This window comes from Emiliania huxleyi, assembly GCF_000372725.1.
Source record: "Emiliania huxleyi CCMP1516 chromosome Unknown EMIHUscaffold_18, whole genome shotgun sequence".
NCBI classification, from domain to species: domain Eukaryota; phylum Haptophyta; order Isochrysidales; family Noelaerhabdaceae; genus Emiliania; species Emiliania huxleyi.
This window is the reverse complement of record NW_005200784.1, coordinates 666,904-689,469: the sequence shown is the minus strand read 5'-3', so window position 1 is coordinate 689,469 and position 22,566 is coordinate 666,904. Positions and strand designations below refer to the sequence as shown.

Genomic DNA, 22,566 nt, shown 5'->3' with positions numbered 1-22,566 from the left:
AAACTGGCTCCCCATGTAAAACGGAGAGGGCCCAAGCAGCGATTTCTTCAAATATGGAAGATCGTTCTTTGAGTCAAACAGCTCGACCTGAGCTCGACCGCCTTCTTTGTAGGGCCGCCAGTTTTGAAAACTCCGTTTGGCGTAGCGAGAAATGAAATGTTTTTGCCGTTTGATTTGTAAATCACGGTCGTCCCTTGCTCGATGCACTTCGCTTTAATGCATTCGATATCCTCGTAGTCTGTATACGTGGTCTGCCATCATTTGAATCAAGTTGCAAATGTCATACCTCAACACTTCGACGTGGTTCATCCTCGAATTGAAAAAGTTGAGAGTTCCGATCGAATTTGAAAGCTTCGGAGACTCGTAAATTACCTTGTCTCCATACGTTTTGATGGTGATATTGATCTTCACCGCCTTTGAATACGCATCCAACTCGGCCTCGGGGACCCCATTGCTGAACTTGGCAGCGTAAATCAGCGCATTTCTGTATGGCTGTTTTGCCTTTTTAATGGACTCTGCATTCGTTAAAGTCAACAGCTTTCCATCTCGGTGTGATCACCTTCGTCATGCAATCCATAGAAGCATCGTTTGCAAAGACCTGGTCTTGCATGGGCTGCCCAACTGGGTTGTTTAAAATTTGAATGCGGAAGTTGCCATCGATCTCGTACGGAGAAGCGAGGCCAAAGTAGTGGCTGTTCATAATCTCGTCTATCACGTCGGCCCTTCCTCGCGCGTCGTCAGGGATGTTGAAAACGTGAGCTTCCCCCGTTGCGTTGTCGGACATTCGAATTTGGTGACCGCCGTAGCCCAACAGGTCATAAAGATTGTTTCCACCAGTCCACAAATTGTTGAGGTTAGTCTTGCACAGGGGGAGGCGCGTTCAACATAATGATTTCGCTTTTACAAGGGGGTAGAGAAAAAAGTAGACCTGCAATCTCGGGCTCTCCCCCGCTGCCAATAGAGACACTCCTCCGTTTATTTTTGCGCGCCGCCCCCAACTCTCCGAATCCTTATGTTCTCATACCCACAGATTGACCTGGACCGCGTCGACAAAGAGTACAAGGTTGTGATAATGCGCAACCCAAACCTGACCCAGCGCGACGTTTACGTCAAAGACAAGGTTGTTGTTTCGAAAAGGACGTCTTTCGAGTTGTATGAGCACTTTCCACCCGACGACGCTCGTCGTTTTAACAAATGACGCCTGGATTAGTCAACCTCTAATGGGTTTGGTTCCGGGCGTCACGTACGAGGTTTCGTTTTACCTTTCATTCATAAATGAGGGGTCGCTTGTTCAAGGGTCTGTACAGGTCAACACCCGCTCAAGTTTATCGGACAAAATTGTACCACCGTCGTCTTCCTCCTTTACAAAAATAAAATATTCTTAGCTTCAAGCCCCCCTCCGAGACTAGAGACAGAACCAGTATCGGACCAGAGGGACTGCCCCCCGCCCCCACTTGCCCTGACTGCACAGGATTGCGTGCCCCGAAAACGGCGACACATAGCGGGGGACACCACGCAAGGAGAGGGTGCGAAAGCTCGTTTGGGTGCTAGGTGGGACCATGAGGGGGGGCGGGCGAGGTCCTGTGGGGGTGAAATGTTGCGCGGCGAATTCGAACCTACCCCCTCGCCGCGTCGATCCTCACGCGGAGGGTAAAACCCTGTGGGTCTTCCTCCTTTACAAAGTACACGGTCACGTTCGAAGCGAGATCAACAAATTACATTCGCTTTTTCCAGGGGGGCAGGTCAGCAGAAGGGCTGTCTCCTAACGTGTGCATCGACAATGTGTCTGTAAATAGAATGGCCGACCCCCCGGAGCTGAGTATTGACATTAAGAACGCTAAGCCAGCAGGTCCGTATCAAGTCTGGGAATTCCCGTCGAAGGCAGCATATGACGCTTGTGATTTATCAGCAGCCACTCGCCTTCCTTATAACTCGCCCCTACGTCAAGTTGGTCCAATTCCGTTTGGGGGAGGAGAAAGGTACTTCGGAGGTTCGAACCCATATTGCGAAGATGGTCAAAAGTTGTTCGGGAGGTTGCAGAGCCAGGTCCTGGGAATGTAATCGTAGACGGATGGGGCAGCCCCCCTTGGGATTCGCCGCAATGGGAGTCGGGTATACAGATATGGCACCAAGTAACACGATGGATATATCAATTTTGATGTTCTCGCAAGCACTGACGGCCCAGTCGAGATACAGCTCCTAAAAAACGATGTCGATGACGGTGAGCCCATAAATGGCGGGCTTGCAGCTGGCGTAGCTGTTGGTTTGGAAATTGGATTTCCATATAAAATTAGGGCGACCCAATATCCATCACAGCTTCCCGGTGACTTTGTAAGAACAACCTCAGAGCCCATTACAACCGCCGCCGGCGCCGAGTCGCCGCGATCCTCCCTCCGAGCGACGCACCGCGTGCTGCTGCACGAGAACGGCGCCGCGCGGGCCGCCGTCGCAGACTCGACGATCTCGATCATCCGCGGCACGCCCGCGCGGCTGCTGGTCTCCTCGCGCTACGCTGTGCCCGTCGAAACCAACGGCGCGCCAGCCCCGCCCCGCACCCCTCTTCCCCGTCCGCCTCCGTCTCCGACCGCGCGGGCCCCTCCTGGCAGGCGGGCCTGTCTTTCGCGTCTACCCCGCGCGGCAGGCGTCGGTCTACTCGAGCGTCTAGTTCCCGGCCGCCCTGGACGAGCGGCCCGGGGCCAGAGGGCGGAATCTCTGCTCTCCCCTAACACTAGGAGCCTGGCTGCGCGCAGTGCGAGGCCCGCCCATCTGTTGAACGCCACGGCGCGCCCCGCAACTTGTTATTCCTATTCGCATTCCCCCCTCCTCGATGCGCCGCGGCCCCGCCTCGGGGCCGGTCCACGGCGCATGCGGCACACCGGCGTTTGGAGATTGCATACGCTCGGCCGGGGCACTATTTTCCTACGCGGGTTTGGGCAACGGTATTACAAAAAGCGGTGTTAGAGAGTACTGTATTTAGGAGAGATCGATCGCCTTCAGCTTCACACACGCTTGAGTGTTCACAGCCTGTTCACGAGTCTTCAGAGCTCTGTGCGCAGTACTTCTTTCTCCGCTCTTGCTCTTCTGACTTCTCTGGGAGGTGCGGTCCCATCTCTCCCATGCAGGTACCAGGTTGTTAGATGAGTTACAAGTCAACCCCTGGTGCCTGGAGCACGCGACATCGCCTGCATCGCGTCTCGCCGCACCGCTTGGACTTGCGACTTGGAGCACTTGTAGACTTGGTCTTGGAGAGGCTGACGGCCCCGCGGCGAAGGGCGGTGGGTGGCTCGATGTGATAGCAGGCTCTCCGCCGATTTGGGTGCCCTGTCAGCGCCACAGTCCTTGGTTGGTGTACGGCGGGTAGTGGTCGAGCTTGCGCACGTGCTTGCGCAGGTCGACGGCGAGCTTGCGCGAGAGGTCGTCGAGGCTCGAGCCCTGGTTGCTGGTCTCGTACGACTGCTTGCGAGAGAACATTAGCTTTCGCCTTGGCTGATAGCTCGGCCGAGAGGGCTGGGTGGGGCGTTCGGTTGGCCGGCGACCCCCAAGTTTTTGCGTGGCAGCACATAACTGTGAGACGCTCATAGTTTCACTGACTGTTGGGTTTGGGCTGTTTAAGGCCTAAGCAGCGCTTTAAGTTGTTTAGATCTAAACAGGTTTATGCGAAACATTAATAAGCCATGCGAAACATCCAAGCATGTTTCGAGCTCGTGCCAATTGTGGTTCGCCAGCCCTGAGCCAGCCCTGAGCTGCCAATTGTGGTACACAGCGTCCAGAAGACATCTACATGATCCCGCAACCTAGACGTCGGCGTGCACGCCGCATCGGCGCCTGGTGGCAGCGATCGAGCTGGTACACTACGCTCCATCCGTACTATGGCATAGCACCAACGCGAAGGCCACGCCGACCACCGCCGCAGCCGCCGCAGCAACCACCGCAGCAGCAGCCGCAACAGGAGCCGCCAGAGATGTCAGCCTGGGCAATGTGCGCTGTAATGGCACTGGACATAGAGACGCACGGATGGCTCGATCAGGAGCCAGAAGCGGAGAAGCAAGCTCGTCTCAAGAAGGAAAGGATGGAAGCAGCTGTGGCAGAGGAGAAAAGAAGAGCTCTTCGCGAGAAAAGAGAAGCTCAGCTCGCTGAACATGTGAAAACACACAAGCCGAATGTGACAAAATGCTTAACATGCTTGCTCCTCCAGAATCAGCCTCAGCCTGGAGAGGTGCTGCCAGGCTCTTCGAGGACAACAAGCTGGTACGATGGCTATACGGGCGAGTTCGGCCACACGTGCTGGTGTCAGTCGTGGAATCTCGAGTTTGCACGTGCCGTACAGGTCGGGTGGTGCACATTTGACGCTCGAGGTGAGGTCCTCGAACGGCAAGAGCTTTGTGTCAGCGACGCGCCACCCTGCACACAGGCCGCGGTGAAGTACCATGGGCTTACAAACCTGCAATTGGCTCAGCGTGGCCAACCGTTGGCTCATGTTCTACCGTGCCTGCTTGACGCCTTGCGTGTCCTCGATCGTAGCGGCGGCGTGCTTGTGGGACATCATATTGAGTTTGACGTGAGCATTCTGGTACGCGAGTTCCGTCGCCTTGAGCAACCAGAAGGCGCAGAGCTTCTCACGCGGCTCGCAAAGGCCGCGACTTGCACGATGAATTTGGCGCGCGACCTGCAGAAACCACGGCACAGAGGCATGCCAAGTCTAGATTGGGCATGTCGAGCTGTGGATATTCGAATGCCCAATGAAAATGCAACTTCGAAACGACACACAGCTCTCTATGATGCCGAGGCCACTGGCTCACTCTACTTCAAGCTCAAGCAGATGGAGGAGAACGGGATCAACATCATCCCATGAAGCATGTTAATCGTGTGTGTGTGTGTTTTGACATAATATCAGCCCCGTGGTATACTAAAAAGATTTTGCCAACAAAACGACCAGCTCTGAGAGCAGACCTGCAGACGCAGACGGACACTGATCAAAAATCTACCGGTCCGTTTTACTCCATGCTTGGGCAAGGACTCCGTCGGCAAGGAGGTCTTCGTCTTCCACACGGCCGGCTCCGAGTGGTAGGCGCTCTCCCACGACGTGCGCCCCGGATGCGACCGAAAGGGCTCACTGCGATCCGCGCACTCGGCGGCGGCGTGCGGTCCGATGCTCGTCTTCGTTGGCGGGCGCCCCTGTGACGCGCGACGGCTCGAGCACTTGGAGTCCAAGTCTTGAAGACTGTCAGTCAGGGGTTGGAGCACTTGGAGTGCAGTCGGTATACGGTAACCTCACATCCAGGGCCGGGGAGCTAAGAAGCGCACCCAGCGGGCCGGATGATTGGCATCGGGCTGCGGGCTAGAGAGCCCTAACCCTGGGGGGTGCGGTCGCAGGGCCACAAACAACGCGACGAGCACTTTGAGGAGCAGGATTTCTTTTGTCGTGTGTCGTGCGAGGGAGTGCGCTTGTAAAATTCTTTTTGCCTGTGTTAGTGCCAGTGCGCGCCAGTCCCGTGCCCAAAGAAAGAAAGAAAGAAAACAGACAACCCAAGGGAGGGAAAAAGAAAGAAAGAAAGAAAACAGACAACCCAAGGGAGGGATGGGAGGACGGCACGCCGCCACCACACAGGGATTTTAAGGAGAGGTGTGTGGTGCGCTATCCGTCGCCCACCCTAGGGAGTCTGCCTCTTCCTATCTCTCTTCGCAGTCTCTCGCCGATTCTCGCTGCAACCTTCATGCCACCTCGCGGTCGTCCCACCCTCGTCGTTCTCTCCCTTGTCACTTCCTCCTCTGACGCGTTGTTCTCTTCTGCCTCGTCCTGCGACGCCGCCACCTGCCGGTCCCTTGTTCTCGCGGCTTCTTTCGCCTGTCGGCGCAACTCCGTCCTCCTCGCGGCGTATCCTGGCCCCTCGAGTCTATCGAGCTCCCCTCGCGCAAGGACCACATTTCTGACTCCCACTCCGATCATTTGCCTACAGGTCATGTTGTTGCTCAGGTCCACTCTCTCTTCGAACACTCGTGCCTCTACGGATGATGCCGGCGCTGGGGTCCCCTTCGGATGCATCGTGACATCTGACAACTGGATTTCCACTGGTTCGTCCTCCTCGGAGTCATCTTCCCCGTCCTCCTTCCGCTCGGCTCTTCGCTCGGTACGTTCGGTGTGGCTCACCCTCCATGCCGTGAACAGGCGCTTTATCCACCCTATATTCTTCTCTCGTTCCTCTGCCCGTGCCTTGGTCTTGTCGTTGTTTCGCACCCATGTCTGTATGGCAATCGAGGCTGCCTTCCCCACTACCTGTAGTTCACTCGTCACCTCTCCCGCGAGCTCCCTTCTCTTTCTTTCGGGTATGGGGTCCGTGAGTGCGGGTAGCGTGCAGGCAATCACGGGCGCTATTTTGTCGTACTCTTCTTCGGCGAGCGCCCCAAATCTAGACCCTTTCGCCTTTAAGGAGGCTGCCCTCGCTCGTCTCAGGAATGTGGCGGTGTCTTTTGAGTCCGGCGCCTCCCGTTCAACTCTTGCTGTCGCCCTCGCTGTGTGTTTGTCGAGCTTCCGCATGAAGTGACGCGCCTCTTCCTTATTTCCAGCGCAGCTGCCGCTCAGTATGTGCGCCAACGACGCCTGTGGTGGCTCACTGTCTTCTTGTTTCCAGTCGTCCCAGTCTTTCAGTTCCCCGCGTCTCCTCCTTGCCTCGCGCGCCTCTTTTGCGACCTCATCCCTAGCCGCTTTGCACGCTCTGCATCCCCAGAACGCACTTCTCGTGGCGGGGCCCCTCATTCCCCGTTTCTTTTCCCCTCTAGAATACGCCTGTGGTGTGGGATGGGAGGACGAGCCACACCTCCTAATTCTTTTTGTCGAGGCAAAGCGTTCGCGGGCGCCTCCGGCCTGGTGCTGGTGCTGGTGCTTGTCCGCACATGGCGCTCCGCGTCGGCGACGCCGTCCGAATCTTCGGCCTGGTTTCCGAAGAAGGTCGCAAGATAAACGGATGCGAGGCGACGGTCCTCTTACCCGGAGATCGGTGCCATGTCAAGCTGAAGAGCGGCGTCAAAAAATCTGTGCGAGAGAGCAATCTGGTTGCAACCGGTGAGTACGACTCAGACGACGGGTGGAACGTTACGTGTGTCGCAAAGCGGCCAAGGCTGCCGGGGAGTGGAGGCGGCTCCCTCGCGACAACCTCCACGCCCGCGGCCGCCGTGCAGCGCGGGTTCTCCACATCGCAGGTCTTCCTGGCGCTCACGCGCCGGTTCCCGCTCGTCGGCCGCTACCCGGAGATTGTGGACGCGCTGCGCGAGCTCGAGAGGTACGAGATTGCCTGCCAGGGCGACGACCACGCCGACCGAGAGTTCCAGCGGTGCAACAGTGAGGCGCTCGAGTATGCGCGCGCTGCGGCGGTGGTGTGTGGGCTCGAGTGGTCGCTGGGTGAGGAGATTGGGCGCAGCGGCCGCGCCGGCGCCGTCGCCTTGCTGGAGAAGGAGCCGTACATCGGCAAGTTCCGCGCCGGCCAGATTGTCGACTTGTTCCAGACAGGGACGTGCGCCGCCCTCACAGCGTTCCGGAGCGGCGATGCCCCAATTAGCTCCAAGGGCGTCCTGCGCTTTGAGAACGAGGCGAGGCGCAGCATGCGTCACGCGCCCGAGAAGCGCGCACTCAACCGCGTGGTCGGCATCAGCCACATGTGTGCGATCGATCTCGCAGGCGGCACGCACCGATCGCTCGACAAACTCAGGCGCGAGACGGGTGCCGCGCCGCGGCACGTCCGCTCCGTCGAGGAGCTGAGGAGGTGGCCAGGGCTCGTGCAGAGGCTGCCTCGATCGACGGCCCTCGCGCACTCGCTGAGCGTGCACGACGAGCTGCAGGCACGCCCCCACAAAACCCCCCCCCCCACCCCCAGACAGGCGTTGGACCCGTGACCACGACACGTCCACGACGCGTCCCATTAGGAGCCCGTCCCGCTCGCCGAGGCGCTGGAGATGCGGAGTGCGGTGGAGGCGGCCGCGCGGCGAGCGAGCAAGAGCGGGAGCGACTGCCCGCCTCCCAGGGAGGGAGAGCCGCTCTGCTCCTGCTGCTGGCACGCCGAGTTCGTCGGCGGCGGCCGCACGCGCGGAAAGGCGGGGCAATAATAATAATAATAATAATAATAATAATAATAATAATAATAATAATAATAATAATAATAATAATCACGCGCGGAAAGGCGGGGCACGACGTCGACATCCTGCTGTGGCGCGCGGCGAGGGGGGCGAGGTGTGAAGGGAGGCGGCGGAGAGGCGCGCTTCACGCGGCCCCGTGCGAGTAGGCACCACAAGGAGCCTGCCAGCTGGGGCGACGGCAAGGAGGAGTGCCTTCTCCTCCCGCTTGTCGAGGAGCTGCAGCAGCAGCGGCGGATGCTTCGGCGCGAGGAAGCCTTCTTCCACCTCGTGCGGACTGCCCACCGCGCCAAGGGGGCGGGGAAGCCGCCCGCTGAGGCCGCGTGCGGCGGCGCTGGCGCGGCGGGAGAGGAGGGCGGTGGCGAGGCGCCCGACGACCGGAGGCACCGGCGCGACCACAGCATGCTCGACTCGATCCGGCGCGGCGGCCGCGGGAGGGGGAGGGGGGTGGGGGGGCGACGGCGGCGAGGAGAAGAGGCCTCCCTCGCCCCGCGCCTCGCCCGGCAGGTACGGCATCGAGAACCTCGCGTGCGATCATCACGACAAGGCGCCTGCCACCCTGGGGGGGGGGGGGGGATCGGGTCCGAGGCCTCGATCCGTCGATTTGACCTCTCGAGTAGGTGTTCGCCATCTGGAGGTCGGCCGGCGGCAGGCACCGCCGCATCGATGTCGTGGCGCGCTGCCTCTCCTCGGGAGGGCGTGGGAGGGAGGGGGTGGGGGAAGGGGGCGGGGGGGCAGCCGTGGAGTGACGAGGGGCTCGCGTCGGGAGCAGGTGTGCGCCTTCCCCGAGGAGCTCCCCTTCGCCCGGCTCGCATGGACGGGCTCGCGCATGCTCAACCGGATGATGCGGCTGCAGGCCATCGCCCTCGGCATCAATCTGGGCGCGCACGCCATCCGCACGCCCCATGTCTTGGCCAGACTTCGGCCGCAGCTCGGCTGCACCTCGGCCACACCTCGGCCATGTCTCGGCCGCATCTCCGTCTCGGCCACATCTCGGCGACGTCTCGGCTAACTCTCGCAGGCCCACACGCCATCACCGCGCGCAACGAGGCCGGCCGCGGCAGCACGACGACGCGGCTCACAATCGACGCCGCGGCCGGCACGGTCGTCGAGCTGCGCCCGCTCCAGGTGCTTCCCTTCAAGTACGTCCGCTCCGAGGAGGACATCTTGCGCATCATCGCCGGCGGCACAAACGCCTTTGCGGCCCTCGTCGACCCCGTCCTCCGCAACGCGTGAGTGAGAGGGGGGCGGCGTGAGGTTCGAGGACCGGGTGGCGGCAGAAAAAAATAGAGCGCGAGATACAGCGCTTTCGATCAGCTTTTCGGTCCAGCGAGTCCAGCTTGTCGAGTGCGGTCGAAGCCTCTGCGCGCGTGCAGCCCCCCTGCTCGCTCCCCTGAGGCTTCCAGCGCTGCCTCCGCCGCCGGCCACGAGCAAGAGCATGTTTTTTTTGATAAGAATTACTTTAAGAAAGGAATGTGTCCCTGATATCCTGTGCGTGCGCAGGGCTCCTCTTTGCTTTCTTCTACTCCCTACTATCATCTCGTTCCCGTCCCTACCAGAGAACCTGTGTTCCTCAGGCTCAGCGAACACTCGCGGCCTTTTCCCTCACCCTGTCTCAGCATTCCCTGTGAACAAAAGTTTTACCTTCTATTCCAAAAGTTTATTAGCAGCACCCCCCTACCGCCGCCCAGTACGTACTCCGCAGCTGAGCCCACGCACCCCACAGTAGCTCAGGGACACAATAAGCTCGCATACAAGTGCTGGTACGCACAGCTCGACGCGTACTCGAATGCTGCCACTGTCATTCTAGCCGGCGAGCGGCGGCGTCACAGCGTCGACTCTCGCATCGCGATGAGACGCACTGCTTGCCCAGACGCGCGCCTTGGCGCGCTCCTGTGGTGCAGGAGGAAGGCCAGCGCTCGTGCTGCGCAGGCCCGGCCGTCTGGTTGAAGGGAGCAGCAGCTAGCGCTCAACAGCAGCGCTGTCGAGCAGCGCAGCTACACCACACTCCCGCCAAGCCAAGTGTCATTTCCCGCCAAGATTTGGCGCCAAAATGGCACTTTAGTGTCCACCTAGCCACGTGGTCGCGGCCTGAAGCTCCAAGCTTCTGGGAGTGAGGTGCACACATCGGACTCCATTTGTGTGCAGGCGGCACCCTTCTGATTGTTCGCCGATGTCCGAAACCGGCATGCTGCTAGATCTAAATAACTTTTGGAATAGAAGGTATATGAAAAGAGCCTTCGCTGCTCTGTTGCTGTGAGCGCAGCGGGAGTTGTGATTGTTATTCTTTTCCCGTGCCAGTTGCAGTGCGCGCCAGTCCCGTGCCCAGTGTTGTGCGAGGGAGCTTTTTGTATGTTGTATGTAAAAGAGTGAGCGCGTTGGGGAGAGGAATAACGAATCGGAAACGAATCGGAACGCTAGTAAATTCTTTTCTCACCTTGTTCGCAAGTTCTTTTCCCTGCCCTAGGTCTCGGCGACGGGCGGCGTAGAGTCCGCCGTGTGTGGGCGCGACATTCGGCGAACCTTCGGCAATGCGAGACGTTGAGAACGCCTGGCCACCAGGCACGCCTTGCGAATTCGCGTGGAAGGGGCGGTGGTACCGCGCCATCTCCAATGGCGTCGTGGACGACGTCCTCGAGCTGCAGGAGGTGCGGGCACGCGCAGTGACGCATGTGGAGCTTGATGAGGTTGCTGGTTCCGTCGTCCCCAAGGGCACGCACTTGGAATGGACAGCCGATGACGAGCGCAAGTCGGCAGCTCTTGCGCGCGCTACTGCCGGAGAGCCAGCAAAGTGCAACAAGCCAGGTGCCGACAGCTCGCGGAAGAAGCAGCCTGCTCCAGAGGCCAGCGAGTCCGCGCCCAAGCAGGCACGCAAGCAGCCTACGGATGCGCAGCAGGCTGCACGCAGTCGAGAGCCCGACTCTTCGGACGAGGATGCCAGCGAGTCCGCGCCCAAGCAGGCACGCAAGCAGTCTGCGGATGCGCAGCAGGCTGCACGCATTCGAGAGCCCGACTCTTCGGACGAGGATGCCAGCGAGTCCGCGCCCAAGCAGGCACGCAAGCAGCCTGCGACTTCACGCAGCCAAGAGCCCGACTCTTCGGAAGAGGAATCGGGGAGCGCGAGTATGAGCGATGACGAGGATGGCGCAGTGGACTGGCTGAAGGAGGGCCAGACCTCGGGCCACGCCTTCATAAGCAAGCGCGTCGCGATTCAGCACGACGGGGAGCTCGCGAAGGGCACCATCACCATGTGGGTCCCGGCAAACGAAGACGCAGGCGACGAGGCGCTGTTCCATGTGAAGCACGACGACGGCGACTCGGAGGATCTCGATGAAGACGAGGCCAAGCCCCCCCCCCTCCTCCCCCCTCCCCCTTGCCCAACGTGTGTCCCTTCCTTAGGCCGAGGCGGCAATCGCGCTCCTCGAAGAGGCCGAGACCGCGGCCAAGGCGCGTGGCAAGCGCAAGGCATCGGCCACTGCTGCTGCGGAGCAGGAGGAGGACGACGTGCAGATCACCGCCACTTCAGGATGCGTCGCTCTCTCAGACTTCCCACATTCCCGTGAGCACTGCTTGAAGTTCAAGCTGGTCGATGGCGCGGCGCAGCACTGCACAAACTGCTACTGCTACGTGTGTGACAACCCCGCCTCGACTTGCGACGAGTGGACTTCGCATTGTCATGCGGTGCACACGTCGTCCGCGTGGCAGAAGCTGCGGAATGAGCGGCGGCAGGCCACGACACAGCCAGCGACAAAGGGCGGTGGCAGCGGCAACGTTGCGAAGGAGGCGTGGAGCGGCGATCAACTTCTTGAGGCGGTGACGCAGGTGTACCCTCGCGAAGAGGCAGAGCCGCGCGGGCTGCGGAAGGGGACGCAGCTCCGGCCGTACCAGCGGCAGTCTCTCGCCTTCATGACGGACGTCGAACAAAGCAAGGGCAAGAGCCTGCTCGGAAGCGACGGCCAGCGCGGCGGGTGGCTGTGCGACGAGGTGGGCATGGGCAAGACGGTGGTCGCCATCTCGCTGGTCCTCGCAAACCCGTGCATTGCGCCACGGCCACCACGCGGCCACGTCGAGCGCCAGGAGCGCGCCACCTACAAGACGACGCTCATCGTAGTGCCGAGCATGCTCGTGCAACAGTGGGAGGACGAAGTGCGCCGCTTCGCACCAAAGCTGCGAGTGAACGTGCTCTTCAAGGCGCCAGAGAAGGGGCCTCTCAAGGACTACCTGTACGAGTCTGTGACGCTGTCGTGGCACAAGATCCAGAGGACCGTGGCCAAGTGCAATGACGATCTCACGACGTGGGTGCGGTGCGAGATGCCGCCGGGTGGCGGCGCCGACGCGGTGACCAACGCGGGGCTGGTCGCCGCTCTCGAGCAGAGGGTGCGAGAGATGGCGGCGCCAGGCGAGCTGCGAAGCGCAGAGGGCGTTGGAGGAGAGATCTTTGTCGGCAACTACGACAGGGGCAACGGAGGGTACCCTGCCAACCGCCAGCTCACGCTCACCACCGCGGAGGTGGCTTCGCTCAAATTGAGCGCGCATGACTTGGCCAGCCTCGCTCGAAGCACAGGCGCTGCAGGCTATGTTCGCCTCGCGGTGCTGCAGGAGCTTCCCATGGGATGTTCACTGCATCACCCTTCCCTCTCGGTGATTTTGAAGCCGCTGTGTTTCCGCCCGGTGCCGTCAAAGTCGTGGGAGGTCGAAGACCAGCTCGATGACGTCGGCCAGCCCATCTACAAATCCGGCCTCATCCTCGGCGAGAAGGCGCTCAGCGGCAGCAGGGTCGTCATCGTGGAGGAGGCTCGCGGGCCCGCAGCTGACGTAGTCAAGCCGAATCGCGTCCTCATTGCGATCAACGGCGATATGTGCAGCAGCGAAGACACGGCGCGTGCGCTGCTTGCAAAGGCCAGGTGCACGCCGGATGAGCCGATCGAGCTGCGCCTGCGGACGCAGACACGGCAGGCCCAGCGTGGCGCGCAGCCGGCGACCAAGATTGCGAGGAAGGCCAGCAGCAACGATGCTGACGACCTCGCCGACTGCGACGTGCTCATCACCTGGCCAAAGGGCCTCGCCAAGCAGAACTTTGACCGCAGGCAGCTCGACTACCTGCAATTTCATCGGCTTATTATCGACGAGAGCCACCTGATCGGCAAATCGCACGCGGGCGAGGAGATGACTCTCCAGTACTTGAAGGACGTGCATGTGCAGGGATCTGTATGGCTGCTCACGGGCACGCCGCTCAGTGCGAGCGTCTCCGAGCTCGAGGCGCAGGCGGACGTGCTCGGCGCGAGCAAGTGGCTCGAGAAGCTAACGGGCCGGGACGCCTGCCAAGCCACCGCGGACGCGCTCCGTGCGCGCATGATCCGCCACACAAAGAGCCAGAGGATCGACGGAGAGGTTGCGCTGGCTCTGCCAAAGGCTGCGTTCCGTGTTGAGTGGCTCGACTTGACGCCCGAGGAAGCCGAGGCTAACCGTCACCATGCGTGCATGAAAGCTGACGACATCCCGGGTGGCGGCGGCGCGAGCGACGGCGGTGAGAACGCCAAGCACAACACGCGCAAGCTCCTCGCCAACCTGGAGCCGCGGTTCCTTCCTCAGCGCCTCGCGCTTTGCAACCACTTCACCGCCGCAAGCGCGAAGCCCGTGCAGCAGACGGCGACGAAGCTCCTCTGGCTGAAGGAGGAGCTGCAGACGCTGCTTGCGACGGAGCCGGACATGCGCGTCGCCATCTTTACGCACGACGACGCGGTGCAGGCTGCGCTCGTGAATTGGCTCTCGGCTTTGGGCCAGGACGAGTGGGTCGTCGATGACATCAAGCAGAGCCTCAAGGTGACTGCGAGGCAGCGCATCCTCGATACGTTCCAGTGCAAATCGGTCAAGGGCGCGCGCCTCGTCGTTGCCACGTTCAAAGTTGCGGCTGTTGGCCTCAATCTCCACAACGCGACGCGGGTCTACCTGCTCGAGCCGGCCTTTGACCCGTCAGTCGCGGTGCAGGCCGCGGGCCGCGTGCACCGCCTGGGCCAGACGAAGGAGGTCAAGATTGTGCAGCTCGCCTACCGCGGCACGCTCGACGTCCCGATCCTCGCCGTCCACGATCAGATCCGAGATGGCGTGCTCAAGCTCCAAAACGGCCTGCTGCCGCCCGCGGTGCAAGCCATGTTCGACGCGTACCGCGCGAAGCACAAGGACCAGAGCTGCAACAACACAGCCGAGATCAGCGCGAAGATGAGGCAGCTGGCTACCGCCAGGAGCAGTGGCGAATTTGAGGAAAAGCGTCGACTGGAGGACGAGATGCCGCTACCCGCCACGTACTCGCAGTGCTCGAGCTGCGGCCGCATCGACTGGTCCAAAGCCGTCTTCGAGGTTGCTGCACCGCGGCGAGCAGGAAAAGGGATAGGCGCTAGGATCGATGTGCGCCCCCGCGGGAGCCTATACGACACGGTATCCGTCGACTTCCCTGCGGATGCAAACGAGGGCGAGCTGTTCACCTTCCAGTACACCCCAGCTCCTGACACTAGCAGCTCGATTGCCTTCGGATTCATGAGGCGGTGCACAGCATTCAACGTGCGCCGGATGCATCCGAGCTCGTCGCGAGGCGGCAGCAGCTCGGGCGCCGGCTCCTCGTCGGGTGGTGCCTCCTCCTCCGGGGTGAAGAAGCTGAAGGGCGACGTCAAGCGCGACGCAAAGCCCTGGTGAGCTGGAAAGCTATACCTCTCGGGGTTAGTTGGGACGGCATGTAGCAGTGTGAGTCGTTGTGCGGGTCGGTCGATAAATAAATAAAAACGGACACCTCTACTGTGAGGTGGGTAAAAAGGAACAGGTCCCCGGGTCGGTCGAGCAGCCGTCGAGAAAGTTGTTCTTTCTCTCACGCCTTACTGGGGATACAAAGAAAGGAAGAAAGCTACAACGCAAGGGAGGGAAAGAACTTTGGGAGGGAAAGGAAAGAATTTTACAAAATCAACTCTCTCTCCAGCAGACTACAGGAAGAAATAAAGAGAAATAAACGAATTATACAACAAAGCCTTTGATTCAAACAAAGCACAACACTGGGCACAGGACTGGCGCGCACTGGCACTAACACAGGAGAAGAGCACAGACACAACCCGAGGAAAGAAAGAAAACAGACACGCCAAACGAGGGATGGGACGAGGACAGGGTCCCCACCTGCACGAGCAGGATTTTGGAAGGACGATCAGGGGGACAGGTGGGGCTCTCCTGCTCCTGACAAGGGACACGACAGGCTCGCAGCGCGGTGCGCGGTGGACTCCCACATCCACTGGCGGTCTCATCTCAGTCTAGCGACCTGCCTCCAGCTTGTCGCTGGCAGTCTCTCGCACATGCACACTGACACAGGGGTGGCAGGGGCGGCGGCACGAGTCTCCCACATACTATGCGGGCCTCACTAGAGGTGCGGCCTGTGCGTGTCCTCGCCCTTGAGGGGGGAGGGGAAGGGGCTGTGTGTCTGTGCATGTGTGTGTGTGTGTGTGTGTGTGTGTGTGTGTGTGTGTGTGTGTGTGTGTGTGTGTGTGTGTGTGTGTGTGTGTGTGTGTGTGCGTGTGGAGCCGCCCTAAACGCCACGAGCGCGCCGCGAGCGCCGTAGCGCCGGCGAGCGCCGTCGGCAGCGCGCGACCGCCACCCAAAAGTGGAGGTACATTAGGAGCCGCAGCCGGCCTGCTCTATCACAACCCGAGGGAGGGATGGGAGGACGGCACCCGCTTTTTTACCCACCGGACATCTGCAGCGCTGCGTCCACGGCCTGCTGTCTCTCTCGCCCCTCTCGCCGCTATGCCGCGGCCACGTGCCAGCATATCCTCCGTGCATACCCCCGGGGCCGTGCGGCGCCTGACCGCTCGTCGGGCAGTCTGCTCGCCGCCGTGACTCTCCACGCGCCGCTTCAGCTCCGCCGTCGTTCGGCTGCGGCGCGGCGCGACCCAGGCTGGATCCGCTCCAGATCCTCGTTACGTGCGACCCGCACCCGTCTACCTCCCGCCTCGTCCGGCAAGATCTCGGCGCGCGGCCGCTGCTGCTCGCTGGGCGCGCCGGCGGGTCGCGCGAGGCGGCCGGCGGGACGCAGCAGCGGCTGCGCACTCTGGTCAAGACGACGAGGCTGCTGCGGGTCAACGACGCAGTCTGGAGGCAGTTCCACACACACACACACACACCGAACCCACCCTCCCCTACCCCACGGTACCTTAACCCACCCTCCCCTACCCCACGGTACAAGAGGCCACCCTCCCTTACCCCCACGGTACCCGAACCCAGACCGGCTACTGGCGGAGGCGCGCGTGGCGCTGCTCTCCCCGCCCTCCCGCTCGCGCGAGATCGGCGCCGACGCGGACGAGGGCGGCGAGGCGGCGCGAGGGGGAGGCACCGACCAGGACGACGAGTTGGCGGAGGTGCTGCGGACTCTAGAAGACGGAAGGCGTAGTCTTGTCTCTCCCAAGTAGCGCCCCGCTCGAGAGGACACGCACTCCGCTGTGCTCGGCCGTAGTCCGCCGCCTTCAACTGTACTCGCACCCCCTCGTACTCACGCGCTGCTCTGAGAGCCTGTTGCACGAGACCGTCTTCACGCAAAGACACAACCCCGGGACCAAAGACGCACAAGCACAGACAGTCGAGAAGGGAGAGAGACAGCGGCGGCAGTCAGAAGCCAGCGGTGCGTCCCAGGAAGGCGAAGGCGAGGACGGACTCTAGTGTGAGCGGTGCAGCCTCCGAGTCGGCGTCTAGCGCGCGCGATAAGGGTTTTGCTCGCCTTCCCTGGGACCCCGTGTTGCGTGACTGTCTCTCTGCGATTTCGGGCCCGGGGTTGTGCGTTTACAACAAAGCCTTTGATTCAAACAAAGCACAACACTGGGCACAGGACTGGCGCGCACTGGCACTAACACAGGAGAAGAGCACAGACACAACCCGAGGGAGGGATGGGAGGACGGCACCCGCTTTTTTTTAGTGAGGGCGACGGCGCTTTTCTTCTTCGTCCACAGCGGCTGGCGAGAGGCCCTCCACCCAAGGTACCCCTCCGAGGGACCCATTGGGTAGCTCTCCCGAGGCCTCGCCGGGGCTCTGCTCCAAGAGACCTCGGGAGTGCGAGCGTGTGCCTCTACTCGCCAGTCCCAGCGGAAATAGCAGCCCAATGCTGCTCAACCCTCTCGACCCGACCTTCCTCTTCCTCGCCTCCTCCTTCGTCTCCGTGCTCTTCATCGACGCCGACGCCGAGGCGATGACGCTGACCATGCGCCTGCCGTCGGCGGGCGATGTGCTGCAATATGTCTCAGACCCTGCGGTTGGTGTTGGCCTCGCCGAGTTGTGCGTGTTTCTCTATCTCACGCGCGGATCCGCGGCACTCAGCCGGAGCCGCTCGCTGGCCATGCACTGGCACCTGTGGAACGGCGTGATAATCTACACGGTCATGGACGGCTGCGCAGGAGGCTTTGGCTTCGTCCCACGCCTGTCCCGCTTCTACGGCATCCTCGACCGTCGCTACCGGCGCGACCTGGTCGGCACGCCCGCCGGGCCCAGCGTGTACGAGGTTGCGGTCGCGCGAACCGTGAACGCGACAGAGCTCTTCGTCTACACCTGGCTCTCGCTCGCTGCGGCGGTGGGCGTGGCGACGCGGGCGACGTGGCATCGCACGATCGAGGCGGCAGTGCTCGCGATGGCCGCCTACGGGTCGCTGCTCTTCATGGCGCCTGACATGCTCGACGGCTGCCTCAACCAGCAGCCGTTTGGCGTCGCCGACTGCTTCCCACCGGTCACACCGTTCACGTTTTTCTTCGTCTACTTTGGCGTGCTCATCAACTGGATTTGGCTGGGCGTGCCGGTCTGGATGCTCGCCGTCCGGGTGAGGCGGGACGTTCGCGCCCAGGCTTTGAAGAAGCGGGCGTGACAGCCGCTCTGGCTGGGTGCTCGCGCATTTCAGACTGAATCCAGACACGCGTCTAATAGAGCGTATGTAGAGGCTAGAGCCGTACGTTAACTGTAAGACCGCCGGGGAGAGGGCTGTTACCTCTGTATAGCGAAAAAGGTACAACAAGCGGCGAGAGTGGGCCGGTGGTTCTCTCTGCTCTCGACACTCGAGACGCGCGCGCTTGCTGCACAGCACCGCGCGCGCTGTGGAGTGTGTGTGCAGTGTCACTGCCAGTGTGTGGTGGGCCAGTGTGGCTATGGCCACACACACGCCCCGCCGGGGCCCCCCGCGCCCGCTTGGGCCCCGGCGCGCGGGCCCCCGCGCCCGCCCCCCCCTCGTGCATCGACGTATGGTGGTAACCCGCAAAAGTAATGTCGGTCTTGCTACGGATTTTCACACAATAAATGCGTAGACACACATCCCCAGCTCTACTCTACTCTCGACACATGCAGGTCTTCACAAGGGGGGCACACGACAAGTCACAGCAGTGCGCCCGCAGACAGCTCTGGAGAGGAGCCGCGCTGCTCGCTGTCTGCGGGTGGCTGCTGCACGGCGCCGGGCGTGTCGTCGAGGGCCGAGAGGATATAGGCGAGCTTCTGCTGCACCTGCAGCGTGTGCTGCTTGAGGTCGTGCTCAAACTCCTGTGCGGGCGGGCGCGGGAGGAGGAGGAAACCGCGTTGGAAAGGGCGAGCAGAGCGAGCGTCTTAGAGGGGGGGGGGGGGGTCGAGGCCTCGAGGTTCTTCTGCAGCCGCGCGACGTCCGTCTTGAACGTTGAGTAGTCAACGCGCGGCCGCTTCGCCTGTGCGAGCGAGGCGGGAGCGGCAGAGCTGGGAGCGCAGGGCGGAGGGGCGGCGCAGCGGGAGCGCGCGGCGGCGAGCGGGGCGGGCGAGGGGGGGAGGAGGGCGACGAGGATTGCGGGCACGCCTGCGGCTGCTCCACCTCGTCGACCCCGTCCTCCACCGTGTCGTTCTTTTTGCTCTGGTTGCCGCGCTTGATGTCCTTCAAGTTGCGCATCCCGTTTCGCGTAAACATCGGGTGAAAGAACTCCATCGTCCGGTCCCGCCCGGACGAGTTTTGGCAGCGCTGAAAGCCGTAGATGTTGAGCTGTCTGATGAAGGAGCGAAGGTTGTCGTGCTTGAAGTAGAGCGGGAGCACGTCCTGCGGCGCGCAGGCGAGGGATCCGCTCGGTGTGTGCTGCCGGCGGCTGCCAGCGGCCGCCGCGGCCCGAGGCGATGCGCGCGCGCCTGCGCAAACTTGGTGCGATCGACAATCTTGAACGACTCGCCGTGCTCGCTCCAGCACACCAGATTGTCCGACGCGGGCGACGAGACGATCTCGAAGAGCTTTATCAGGAAGGGCGCGACCTGCAGCGGCGCACGGGCGGCGGTCGGACGCATGTGTGGCTGCGTGTCACGCGCTGCCGCGCGGCGCAGGGAGGAGAAGGGGCGAGTGGGTGTGCAAAGGGTCGTCGCCGCGTCGCAGGGAGCGCGCGGACAACGCCTTGTCAAGCTCGAGGTGGTCCACCATTTTTCGCGGGGGCGAGTCGCCGCCTGAGTGCGGGGCTGCACGGTGAGCATGGTACGGCGGCGCATCTTGCAGACGCGTTTGGAAGGGCCGGTGCCGGTGCTGCACACCGGCTGGCCGGCGGCGGAGGCAGCGCTGGAAGCCTCAGGGGAGCGAGCAGGGGGGCTGCACGCGCAGGCTTCGACCGCACTCGACAAGATGGACTCGCTGGACCGAAAAGCTGATCGAAGCCTGTGATCTCGCGCTCTTTTTTTTTCTGCCGCCACCCGGTCCTCGAACCTCACGCCGCCCCCCTCTCACGCGTTGCGGCGGGGTCGACGAGGGCCGCAAAGGCGTTTGCCTCTGGGTGAGGGGGGCAGGCTTCGACCGCACTCGACAAGTTGGACTCGGAGCTGATCGAAGGCGCCTTTCAACTTCTATTCTAAATCTTGGCTGTGTGTGCGATGAAAAAAACCAAAAAAACACGGTAAAAAACCACCTCGTCACGTGTGTCACACACTTCTAGTTCTACGCCCTAACGCGTCCTCGCACCTCGGCCACCAAAAAGCTGTGGGATAACTCGTACTCGTGCACTGACTCGGCCATGATACCTCCCCGCCAAAAAGCTGATCGAGGGCCGCAAAGGCGTTTGAGGGTGAGGGGGGCTTAATACACAAAATGAACTCGGGGGCACAGGACGCGGTACAAAGTAACGGGGAACACCAAAAGGCACGGGCGCCTGCACGGCGTTCACTCGAACGCCATGCACATGGGACATGGCGTGGAGCAGCATCGAGACCCGAGCAGGTCATCCTCCTCCCAATCCCGGCGCCCACCCTCCGCGTCGTCCTGCTCATCGTGCGCTTCGAGCACCCTGCCGAGGCACAGGATCGTCCCCTTGGGAACGCCTGCCCCTCGCGGGAACTCTCCCTGCACCGCCATCACGAACTTCTCGCGCGCCCACTTGCCGCCACGGCGGCAGTGCTGGGGCGCGCGCTCGCTGAGGGGCTTCTTGGCGTTTGTGCCGGCGATGATGCGCAGTCCAGATATCTTGTTTGGACGTACTTCAAGGAAACCTCTCGGAGCGGCGGACGACTTGAAGGGAAGCAGGTGGGAGCGGGCGCGGCTCTTTCAAACAGTAGGGGGATGGATCCCAGCACCCAGGGCTTTGAGGTTTTTTCAGTTGCAACCATGATGATATGCAAGAACAAAGTTCAGGGTAGTGAAGAAATAAGAAGAAGAGGGACATCGTTCGACCTCGCGTGCGAGATGTGTGTCGCGACCCCTCGTCGCCGGACACCTCCCGACACGGTGTGAAGAACAACTCCTCTCTCGACCGCTCTATGGGGGGCGGTGAGGATTTGGTTCTGAAGAAGGTGGGGCAGTACCGAGGGGCGAGGGGGATGCCGGATGGGGTAGAGTCACCGTTTGAGCAAGCGAGGGCTGTGGCGCCGACGGCGGCACCCTTGTACGAGGCTGTGAGGGGAGCGGCGGCGAGAGGGGGGGGGGGGGGCGGGCGGCGACAGGCGAACCGCGCGCGCGGGGGGGGGCACACGCGCGGCCACGCGCCCCGGCAGCAGCTCCTGCCTCCTCTCCGCTCTCGCGCCACCCCGCGCGCGGGGGCGTGACGTCTGTAGCGAGGCGACGGTGGGACGGTGGTACTTTGGTTTTCTTATAATCGGCGCAGACTTGCCCACTTTAGAAAGCCCGCTGCGCGCTGTGCCGCACTCCACTCCGCCAACCTCACAATGTCGACTCGGACCGAGACGATGCCGCTCTCGGACGACGAGGTCGCCTACCTGGTCGGCCGCGGCGGCCAGACAAAGTTCCGCCTCGAGAACTTCTCGCTCGCGCGCCTCAACATCGACAAGGACTCGGCCGAGCTGACGGGCACCGATGATGCGCTGGAGCGCGCGAGGCGAGCGCCGTCGTGTGCCCCCGCTCCCGCCGCCCGCCCGCGCACGGCACGCCCGCCCGCCCGCGCGTCCCGCAGGCTCGCCATCAAAATCACGCTGCAGCAGCGCAACGGCGGCCGCATCGACATTGACTTTCAGGACATGGAGGAGCGGAAGGACGTGAGCGCGCCCGCCAGCGGCCGCCGCGCCGCCCATGCCGCCCACGCATCGCGGCGCCCGCGCGCGCGGGACGGGCACGCGGCGCCACTCCCTCCACCCGCGCGCCCTCCCCTCGCTCGCGCACCAGGTCGAGACGCTCGACGTGCCCGTGCCGGCGGTCGGGTTCCTGCTCGGCTCCAAGGGCGCGACGCTGCGCAAGATGGAGGAGAAGCACCGCGTCTTCATGTTCTTCGACAACGACCGCAAGCGCGACGGTGGGCTCCTCCCACGCCGGCAACGCACCCCCCTCCCCACCCCGGGGGCGAACCCGCGCCCGCCCGCCGCACCCCGCAGGCAAGCACGGGCCGTCGAAGCGGCTGTACATCGTCGGTCCGGACCGCGCGCGCGACTCGGCGCTGGAGGAGTCGGAGGAGGTGGTCAACTTCAAGATGGGCACCGGCGGTGGCCGCCGCCCCGCAATCGTAGACAACCGCGACCAGGGCGGCCGCGGCGGACCGCCGCCGCGGTACGATGACCGCGGAGGAGGGAGGTGCGGGCCTTGCCCCCTCCCGGCGGTGCGGGGCGTGCGTGGAGAGTGCGGGACCGCCCACGCGGCCGCCGCCGCGCAGGTACTCTGACGACCGGCGCGACTACGACCGCGGCCGTGGCTACGACGAGCGAGACCGCGGGTGCGAGAGCCGGCCGGGGCAGCCCCTCCCCCGCCTGCGGTCTCGTCCCTGCGCCTCGTCCCTCCCTCCTCCCTCGCCCCTCTCGCCCCTCGCCCTCCCCTCCTCGCTCCTCCGCCCTGCTCCCCCTCCTCCACCCGCCCGCGCGAGGCGTTCCCCCTCCCCCCCTCCCCCTCTCACACCACGCGCGCACGCGCGCTACACCCCCCCCTTGCCCCGTTTCTCTTCAGGCGCCTCTGGTGGCCCCCCCCCCCGCCACCTCGTTGTTGAAAAAAATGCGCGCGAAAATACATCTGCGTGG

At 62.5% G+C, this 22,566-nt stretch overlaps 6 protein-coding genes across 6 annotated transcripts in view; 5 read left to right on the top strand and 1 right to left on the bottom strand.

Annotated features, from left to right (window-relative positions):
- Window positions 1-4,170: 4,170 nt before the first annotated feature.
- On the top strand, window positions 4,171-4,852 carry EMIHUDRAFT_203194 (hypothetical protein; the record flags this gene model as incomplete). Its single annotated transcript, XM_005783464.1, has 2 exons — window positions 4,171-4,248; window positions 4,412-4,852. The coding sequence occupies 2 exons, from the start codon at window positions 4,171-4,173 to the stop codon at window positions 4,850-4,852; spliced, it is 519 nt and encodes a 172-aa protein (XP_005783521.1).
- A 1,992-nt stretch (window positions 4,853-6,844) lies between these two features.
- On the top strand, window positions 6,845-8,732 carry EMIHUDRAFT_449661 (hypothetical protein; the record flags this gene model as incomplete). The annotated part of the gene is made up of 4 exons (XM_005783463.1): window positions 6,845-7,833; window positions 7,918-8,054; window positions 8,274-8,482; window positions 8,713-8,732. The coding sequence occupies exons 1-4, from the start codon at window positions 6,892-6,894 to the stop codon at window positions 8,730-8,732; spliced, it is 1,308 nt and encodes a 435-aa protein (XP_005783520.1). The 5' UTR covers window positions 6,845-6,891.
- A 1,923-nt stretch (window positions 8,733-10,655) lies between these two features.
- Window positions 10,656-14,814, top strand: EMIHUDRAFT_203192 (hypothetical protein; the record flags this gene model as incomplete). The annotated part of the gene is made up of 2 exons (XM_005783462.1): window positions 10,656-11,420; window positions 11,524-14,814. The coding sequence occupies 2 exons, from the start codon at window positions 10,656-10,658 to the stop codon at window positions 14,812-14,814; spliced, it is 4,056 nt and encodes a 1,351-aa protein (XP_005783519.1).
- Window positions 14,815-17,248: 2,434 nt separating this feature from the next.
- Window positions 17,249-18,001, top strand: EMIHUDRAFT_203191 (hypothetical protein; the record flags this gene model as incomplete). The annotated part of the gene is made up of 1 exon (XM_005783461.1): window positions 17,249-18,001. One exon carries the CDS (start codon window positions 17,249-17,251, stop codon window positions 17,999-18,001), a length of 753 nt encoding a protein of 250 aa, XP_005783518.1.
- Window positions 18,002-18,398: 397 nt separating this feature from the next.
- EMIHUDRAFT_449660 (hypothetical protein) lies at window positions 18,399-20,718 on the bottom strand (the record flags this gene model as incomplete). Its single annotated transcript, XM_005783460.1, has 7 exons — window positions 18,399-18,663; window positions 18,962-19,180; window positions 19,291-19,386; window positions 19,547-19,572; window positions 19,847-19,938; window positions 20,325-20,509; window positions 20,686-20,718. 7 exons carry the CDS (start codon window positions 20,716-20,718, stop codon window positions 18,502-18,504), a joined length of 813 nt encoding a protein of 270 aa, XP_005783517.1. The 3' UTR covers window positions 18,399-18,501.
- A 514-nt stretch (window positions 20,719-21,232) lies between these two features.
- EMIHUDRAFT_434384 (hypothetical protein) overlaps window positions 21,233-22,566 on the top strand; it is a 2,340-nt gene continuing 1,006 nt past the window's right edge. The window contains exons 1-5 of the mRNA XM_005783459.1: window positions 21,233-21,443; window positions 21,519-21,600; window positions 21,728-21,854; window positions 21,934-22,129; window positions 22,209-22,269. Of these exons, the coding sequence (XP_005783516.1) occupies window positions 21,274-21,443; window positions 21,519-21,600; window positions 21,728-21,854; window positions 21,934-22,129; window positions 22,209-22,269 (636 nt within the window). The 5' untranslated portion in view covers window positions 21,233-21,273. The remainder of the gene's footprint in view (window positions 21,444-21,518; window positions 21,601-21,727; window positions 21,855-21,933; window positions 22,130-22,208; window positions 22,270-22,566) is intronic.